Raw genomic sequence first — 8,277 nt, forward strand, 5'->3', positions numbered from 1 at the left:
CACGATCCTCTCCGTAGGGGCTCTCTGGCGAGCCCGGTGTCGCGGCGCGAGAGGCCGTAGATTCGAACCAGCGATGTGGGACACAAATCGAGCGGAGCGCATCGTATGGCTGTCTCGCGACCTTCGGACAAAAGCTACGCCCTCCGGCCAGAAGATCTGGCCTGGCGCCTGCGGCGCGGGCTTCGCAAAAATTGCCGCACCTTCGGCGAGCATTTGCTTGAAGGCGGTCAATTGCAAGGTCGCCTGCCAGGCCGCCGGGGTCGTCATGGGCAACGAGCTCGCGAAGCGCTACGCCATCGAGCCCGACGCGACGGGCAGCGGCGGCCACGGCTACTCGTGGAAGTCCTATTCGGCGACGCGCAAAAAGGACGGGCTCGAGGTCAGCGTCTTCGTCTTCGACAAGTCGGCGCTGGAGAAGAAGCTGCGGGGCCAGGGGAAGGACTTGGTGCGCCAGATCGTCGAGGTCATGCGGCGCGACGTCGAGGTCATGGCCGAGTACTCGGGCGTGGACCCGAAAGCGTTGGAAAAGGCGCGCGCGCCCGGCGCGTCCGGCGGCGCGAGCTTAAGGGACGCGATGATGAGCGGCGTCACGGGCGTCGCCGTCGCGACGGCGACGAAGCGCGCGCCGCTGGGGTGCCTGCAGCTCATCGAGACGCTCGAGAGCCGCACCGCGGCGGTCTTTGTCGGCGAGCGCGTCGCGTGCTCGCTCGGCAACGCGGTCCACAATTTGTGGCCCAACGTCGACGCCGCGCACGTGCCCCGCGACTGGCTGAGCGCGGACCTGAGCGAGGCCGAGGTGTCGCGCGGCGGCGCGTCGCTCTGCGACGCGCTCATGGCCATGCGCGGCGTCGGCGGGTTGCCGCCGCGGTGCCACCTCGGCGTGTCGCCGGAGAACGTCTGGCTCACGAAGACGGGCGACTGGCGCCTCGGGGGCTTCGGGCTCAGTTTACCGCTGCCGCCGGGCCAGTACGACGTGCCGAGCCCCTACTTTGGCGGCGCGGCGGGCGCGGACGGCTACCAGGCCGGCGACGGCGCGGAGCTCGCGTTATTGACGGGCGGGCCGCGGCTGAGCTACTGCGCGCCGGAGCTCACGGCCGAGGGCCAGCGTATTGTTTCGTGCGCGGCCGACGTCTTCAGCTTGGGCTGCGTGCTCTGGGAGGCCTACGGCAAGCGGGGCATGGGCAGCCGGGGCCAGCGGTCCGCGCCGCTCCTCGACGGCTGCGGCGACTCGCTCTACCGCCACCGGTCCATGGTCGCGACGAAGCTGGCGCAGAACCTGGACGTGGCGCTGCTCCCGCCGCTCGCGCGCGACGCCGTCGGCCGCGCGCTCGCGCCGGGCCCCGCGGGCCGGCCCGACGCGGCGGCGCTCCGCGGCTGCCCCGCGTTCCACAGTACGCCCGTCATGGCCCTCAAGGAGCTCGACGGCCTCGCGTCCAAGGACCCGACGGGCGCCATGTCGTTCCTCGGGTCGCTCGCGCCCATGCTCGCCGAAGACGCGCCGCCGGAGATGGCCGCGTGCTTCGACGACCGCGCGCTGAAGGTCGTCGTCAGGGCAGCAAAAGAGAGCGAAATTCCCAACTTCAAAGGCTCATATCTCGGCCGTTTTCCACTCGTTTCGGCTGATTTTTGGACGAGCGATCATCTCTCGGAACGGTCTCGAAGCGTGGATGCTTTTTCCAGAACGCGCGCGCGCGGAACACTCACGTTGAAGCGACGTTGAATCACCCTTGTGCTGCCCAGGTCGTCGTCGTACCGAACCTGGACGCGGCGACGCGCGCGCGGCCCCAGCTCTGCGCGCACGCGTCGGCGGCGGTGCTCGCCTGCGCGAAGCGCCTCGACGCGGCCGACTTCCGGACGACGCTCCAGCCGCTGCTCGAGCGCTTCTTGGGCGACGAGAAGACGCCGCCCGCGGCGCTCCACGCCGTCGTGTCCCACGCGGGGCTGCTATTAGAGCGCGCGGACGCCGCCTGGGCCGCGACGCGCGTCACGGACGCGCTCTGCCGCGCGCTCCGCGAGGCGTCGGGCGCCGCGCTCGTCGACGCGGCGCTCGCGCAGCTCGGCGACGGCGACACGCTCGACGCGCTCGTCGCCAACTGTGCCGAATTCAACCACTGGTTTGGGTGGTCCTGACCAGACTTCAGAATTCTCTAGCTCGGTCAAATCGAAGTCGATTCGGCTGATTTTTGGACGAATCGATTGCTCTCGTCGAGTTCTCGAAGCACAGCGAAAGAGTCTGGTCCAAATCGTTCGATTACGCTCACATTGAAGTCGGGTTGAAGATTTGATTTCCACACAGGTCGCCAAGTCCTCGCTCGCGGGGCCGGGGGGCGCCTGCGGCAAGCTGAGCGGCGAGCTCGTGCCCGCGGTGTGCCGCGTCGCCGTCGCGGCGACGTCGCCCCTCGGCTGCAAGGTCCGGGCCCACAAGGCCCTCGCCGCGTGCCTGGAACGGCCCGCGGCCACGCCCCCGGACGTCGTCTCGGGCGTCTGCGTGCCCGCGCTCCACGCGTCCGTGAAGAAGGTCGACGGCCACCCGGCGCTCGCCATGTGCGTGTTAGGGTGCTACGACGTCGTCGCGAAGCGGCTCCCGGAGCGGAGCCGCATCACGCGCGACGTGCTGCCCGCGCTCGTGCCGTTGTTGGACGAGAAGACGCTGAACGCGAAGCAGTTCGAGATGGTCGTCGTCCGCGTCGAGCAGATGCTCGCGGCCGCGGTCAAGGCGCGGCGCACGGAGCTGAGCGTCGGCGGCGCCGCGCCCGCGCCGGAGGCCGCGCCGGCCGTGCCGGGCGCGCGCGCGGGCGGCTACGCGCAGCCCGACTGGGACGCGCCCGCGCCCGCGTGGAATCCGCCCGCGCCCGCCGCGGCGTGGAACCCGCCCGCGCCCGCGCCGGCGCCGCGGCCCCACAGCGCCGCCGACCCCTTCGCGCTCCACGGCGCCGCGCCGCCGCCGCGCGCCGCGCCGGCGCCGCGCGCGGCGCCGCGCAGCGCCCGCGGCGCGGCCCGGAGCCCGCCGCGGCAGCAGGACGCGACGTGGACGCCGCCGGGCGCCGCGGCGCAGCTCGACGCCAACGCCGCGGAGATCGCGCGGCTCAAGCAGCAGCTCGCGTCCGCGTCCGTCGGGGGAGGGGTGGCCGACCAGATCGCGACGGCGCGGAGCGAGATCCAGAGCCTCCAGTCCCAGCTCTCGCAGCCCGCGGACCCCTTCGGCGGCGCGGGCATGGGCGGCGGGGGCATGGGCGGCGGTTTCCAGCAGCCGCAGCCGGACCCCTTCGCCATGGGCGCGCCGGCCGCGCCGGCGCCGGACCCCTTTGGGATGGGCGGCGCGCCGCTGGGCGGAGGCGGCATGGGCGGCGGCATGCAGATGGGCGGCGGCGGCATGAGCGCCATGGGCGGCGGCGGCATGCAGATGGGCGGCGGCATGCAACCGGGCGGCGGCATGAGCGGCATGAGCAGCGGCATGGGCGGCGGCATGAACGGCGGCATGGGCGGCGGCATGGGCGGCATGCAGCAGATGGGCGCGCCGGACCCGTTCGCCGCGCAGCAGCAGCCCGCGATGGGCGGCGACCCCTTCGCGGGCCAGGGCCTGATGCAGCAGCCGCCGCCGTCGAACTCGGGGAGCGCGTTCGACTTTATGCGGTAGGCCCCCCTAAATGCGCCGGCCTCGGCCGGAATCACGATGAAGCGAGTTCGCCCTAGTAGTCACTACCGCCACCGTCACCGAACATGTCCAGGCCACCTCTCATGTCGACCTCCTCCTCCTTTTCCTCCTCCTTCTCCTCCTCCTCGGCCGCCGCCTCAGAAGCGTTCTTCGGTTCGCGGACCATGGACCAGAACGAGTCGAAGGTGTCGCCCGTGAGCGGACAGGTCAGCGTCATCGGCCCCCGCTCGAGGCCCGGCCCGCCGACGTCCACGTAGCCAAAGTGCCCGTAGATCGCGGCGTTGCGCGGGCCGCTGCACTCCAGGTAGCACCGCCAGCCGGCGCCGTCGGCGAGCGCGGAGACGTGGCGCAGCATGGGACTCAGGAGCTTGCGGCCCTGGGACTCCGGCCGGACGCCCACGGGTCCGACGTGGAGGTGCGGCCCCGCGCAGGCTTTGCGGTGCGCCTCGTCGACGAGGGGCCAGGCCGCCTTGAAGCGGTCGCCGAAGCCCGGCGCGGCGAAGCCCCCGAGGCCGTGGCGCAGCGCGAGCGGCGCGAGCGCGCGCGCGAGGTTGAGCAGGTCGCCGACGGGGCCCGGCAGGCCGCGCGCGTAGGGCACGACGCCGACGGCCGCGACGACCTCGTCGCCGCGCCGCACGGCCAGCACCGCGCCGCCGCTCGCTCCGGCGAGGCCGAGGAAGAAGCGCTGGCACCACGCGAGGAGCCGGAGCCGCTCCGGGTCGTCCTTGGCGGCGAGCTCGGGCCCGAGCATCCAGTCGAAGCCGCGCTCCGGGTCCGCGTCGGCCGTCCCCGTCCACGCCGCCGTGAGGCAGCCCACGGCGTCGTCCATGTCTTCGAGCAGCTCGACGCCCTCCGGGAGCTCGCCCCAGTCGAACGCCGTCCGGCGCGTCCTCCAGAGCCGCCAGGCCGCGTAGATCGCGGCGCCGGACGCCGCAGCGAGGAGCTTCGCGCCGCGGCGCATCCTGCGTGCTGGAGATGTTCGGGAGTTGCGGGCGCGGCCAGAGGCGGGCTGAGATGGGCTGCTATTTGTTTTACCTCAATATTTCATCAACTCCGACCTTTACCCCACTCACTGCGATGGAGCTGCACCGGGCGTCTGGGCTCGACCCATAGAGGGAGTTGCGTGACGCCGCTGGGCTCGAGCCATCGAGTGGTGCTCGGGGCCGGAACCGCCCGGCGCCCCGCTGCGCGACGCGCATGTGCGACAAGGCGTCCATCCGGGAGCCCTTCGTCCAGCGGGGCACGACGTGCCTCGACGCCGGCGTCTACGCGGCGAACTGGCTGGGCTGCGGTCGGTGCGGTTCGTCGGCGCTCCCCGCGGCCGCCAATCTGCGCGTCGAGGAGGAGGAGGACTCCGACGACGGCGAGGCGGCCGAGGAGACGGAGTTCGAGCACCGCTGCCGCGACTGCAACGCTCTCGTCGCGACGCACTTCCACCGCTTCGTCGCCGGGCCGCTGGCGCGGCGCTGGCTCATGGAGTGCGCGCTCTGCGGCCGCGGCGCCGACGAGCGCGCGGCGCTCGCGGCCGTCGCCGCGGGCCGCGGCGCCCCGGGCCCGGACCCGCCGCCGCCGCCGCCGCGCCGCGCGCTCTCGGCCGCGGCCGTCGCCGCGTCGAGCGACGCGCTCCTCGCGCGCGCGGCGGCGACGCTCGGCGTCGAGAGCGACGACGACGACGACGACGAGTGGGACTAATGTTTTGGGTGTTATGTCGAGGCCAAAGCTGAAGAGCTCTCCGAGCGGACGAGTGATGGCATCTCTCCTCGACGAGGCCTCGGAGGAGCCGCCCCTCCTGGCCCTGCTGCTCCGGCTCCAGCGGGAGCCCGACGGCCTCGTGGCCGCGGAGCCCGTCGTCGACGACGACGACGCCGAGGCCACGGGCGCTCCCAGCCGGTCGCCGGAGGAGCACCGGTCGCTGGCGCTCGCGGCCCTCGACGGCGCGACGCGCGACGCGCGGCGCGCCGCCGCGTCGTCCCTGGCCCGCGATACGCTCGCGCGCTTCGCCGACGCCTACGCCGGCGACGACGCGGGCGGCGTCGCCGCCGCGCGCGCGCACGGCGCGTGGCTGGCGCGCGTCCGACCGCGGGCGCTCGCGTTCCCCGCGGCGTTCCCGACGGCGGCGGCGAGCGGCGCGCTCGACGTGCGCGCCACCGGCGACCGCGCGGCCCTGCTCTTCGACTCGGCGCGCTGGCACCCCTGGGCCTACGACCGTTTTACGAACGAGGCCCGCGCCTGTGTGGAAACCAACCACTGGTTTGGGTGGAAACTTGAGAATTCTCTAGCACAGTCACATCGAAGTCGATTCGGCTGATTTTTGGACGAATCGATCGCTCTCGTCGAGTTCTCGAAGCACGGCAGAAGAGCTTGCGTCGAAACCGTCGCATACGCGCACATTGAAGTCGGGTTGAAGATTTGGTTTCCACACAGGCCTGCGCCGCGGAGTTCGAGCGCTACGTCGCGTACCATTTCGAGGTCGCCTGCGGCCACCTCGACGCGCTGGGCACACCCCGGGCGCTCGACGTCCTCGTGCGCGTCGCGGACCGGCCCATGCTCCTGCGGCCCTGCGCGCTATTTTGCGTGAAGCGCCTCGTCGACGTCGTCTTCCAGTACCCCCGGCGGCTCCGCGCGGTCTACCTCCTCGGCGCGCCGCCGCTCTTCGCCGCGGCCTGGCGCATCATCGACCCCTGGCTCGACGACGCGACGCGGGGCATCGTCCGGTTCGTCGCCGACGCGGACGCCGGCGCGACGGTCGCCGCGGTCCTCGGGCCGACCGCGCGCGGCTTCGCGGCGGAGGGCGCCGCGGCGTCGTCCTGCTGCGGGAGCGTCGCCGAGGCCGTCGACGCCCTCGGGGCGGCGGCGGGCGCGGCGGACCGCCGCTCGCGGCCCCCCTGAGCTGTGTTAAGTGTAATCTTGAAGGGCATACTAGTAGTGAAGATTTCACCTCGCGAGGCTCTCCGGTGCTCGCCGAGGCGACTTTCGCACAGCCGCATCTGCCCGCTCCCGTGCTATCAAGACTCGTGCAAGATGTCCGCGATGGAGGAACGCCCGCGCCTGAAGCTCCAGCCGAAGGGCTCGACGTCCGGCGCGTCCGGGGGCGCCGCCCGATCCGCCAAGTCGAACCCCTTCGGCGCCGCGCGCACGCGCGAGGAGGTGCTCGCGTCCAAGGGCATCGACGCCAAGGCCATCGACGCCAAGCTCGACGAGCGCACGAAGCGCGCGCCGCGCCTGACGAAGCAGCAGGAGGAGGAGATGGAGGCGGCGACGACGGAGGTCAAGTACGAGGAGGCGCAGGTCGAGAAGGCGACGACGCCCGAGGAGAAGGCGGCCGCCGAGGCCAAGCTCGCGGCCAAGAAGACGGAGGTCGACGCCCTCGCGGCCAAGTTCAAGCAGGCGAACATCGACAAGGAGAAGCGCTTCGCCGCGAAGGACGCCAAGGCCGGCAAGGACGGCAAGCCCGGGCGCCCGCAGTTCATCCGGCCGTCCGAGCGGCGGCGCCAGCGCGAGGAGGAGCAGGGCGGCGGCGGCGGCGGCGGCGGCGGCGACGCGGACCGCGACGCGGCCTTCTCGTCCTTCAACCAGCGCTCCCGCGGCGGCGGCTCCTACGCCCGCGGCGGCGACGACGCCGCCTTCCAGTCCTTCGGCGGCGGAGGCGGCCGGCGCCAGGCGGCCGAGGGCTGCAAGCTCTACGTCGGCAACATCTCCTTCGACATGACGCAGCAGGACCTCAACGGCCTCTTCGGCCCCTACGGCAAGGTCACGGACGCCTTCCTCCCGACGGAGCGCGAGACGGGCCGCCCGCGCGGCTTCGCGTTCGTCACGTTCTCGAGCCCGGCCGAGGCCCAGGCCGCCATCGCCGACCTCGACGGCAAGGAGATCGACGGCCGCGCGCTCCGCGTCAACGTCTCCAACCCCGGCGGCGGCGGCGGCGGCGGCTACTCGGGCGGCGGCGGCGGCGGCGGCGGCGGCGGCGGCGGCGGCGGCGGCGGCGGCGGCGGCGGCGGCGGCGACGTCGACTTCTCGTCCTTCGGCGGCGGCCGCCGCGACCGCGCGGGCTCCTACGACCGCGGCGGCGGCGGCGGCGGCTACCAGCGCAACGACGACGCCTTCCAGTCCTTCGGCGGCGGCCGCGGCGGCGGCGGCCGGCGCCAGGCGGCCGAGGGCTGCAAGCTCTTCGTCGGCAACATCTCCTACGACATGACCCAGGGCGACCTGGACCAGATCTTCGGCCCCTACGGCCAGCTCACGGACACCTTCCTCCCCACGGAGCGCGAGACGGGCCGCCCGCGCGGCTTCGCGTTCGTCACGTTCTCGAGCCCGGCCGAGGCGCAGGCGGCGATCGCCGCCGTCGACGGCCAGGACATCGACGGCCGCGCGCTCCGCGTGAACCTGAGCGACGGCGGCGGCGGCGGCGGCGGCGGCGGCGGCGGCTACTGAGCGAGGACGGGCGCGCGCCGCGGCGCCCCAAGGCGAAGACACCCCACCCCCCCGACGAACGAGCCGCGCCCCCCGGCTTCAGCCGGCCGGCGCGAACCCCCGCCTCTCCCCGCCCCCGCCACCCTGTTAAACCCAGTCGAACGCGGCTTAGGACTGGGGCTCCGTCGCGCCGACGGACGCCCTGTAAACCC

The 8,277-nt window shown here is 73.3% G+C and overlaps 3 protein-coding genes across 3 annotated transcripts; all 3 read left to right on the top strand.

Moving 5' to 3' along the window:
* Positions 1–229: 229 nt before the first annotated feature.
* AURANDRAFT_70640 (hypothetical protein) lies at positions 230–6,270 on the top strand (the record flags this gene model as incomplete). Its single annotated transcript, XM_009034686.1, has 6 exons — positions 230–1,546; positions 1,741–2,085; positions 2,297–3,633; positions 4,807–5,337; positions 5,369–5,876; positions 6,080–6,270. Coding segments are annotated over 6 exons (4,229 nt in total), but the record flags the coding sequence as incomplete, so codon positions are not given.
* Positions 6,271–7,324: 1,054 nt separating this feature from the next.
* On the top strand, positions 7,325–7,561 carry AURANDRAFT_9375 (hypothetical protein; the record flags this gene model as incomplete). The annotated part of the gene is made up of 1 exon (XM_009034655.1): positions 7,325–7,561. A coding segment is annotated over one exon (237 nt), but the record flags the coding sequence as incomplete, so codon positions are not given.
* A 258-nt stretch (positions 7,562–7,819) lies between these two features.
* On the top strand, positions 7,820–8,038 carry AURANDRAFT_9404 (hypothetical protein; the record flags this gene model as incomplete). The annotated part of the gene is made up of 1 exon (XM_009034656.1): positions 7,820–8,038. A coding segment is annotated over one exon (219 nt), but the record flags the coding sequence as incomplete, so codon positions are not given.
* Between the last annotated feature and the right edge of the window lie 239 nt (positions 8,039–8,277).

Source organism: Aureococcus anophagefferens, assembly GCF_000186865.1.
Source record: "Aureococcus anophagefferens unplaced genomic scaffold AURANscaffold_2, whole genome shotgun sequence".
NCBI lineage: Eukaryota > Pelagophyceae > Pelagomonadales > Pelagomonadaceae > Aureococcus > Aureococcus anophagefferens.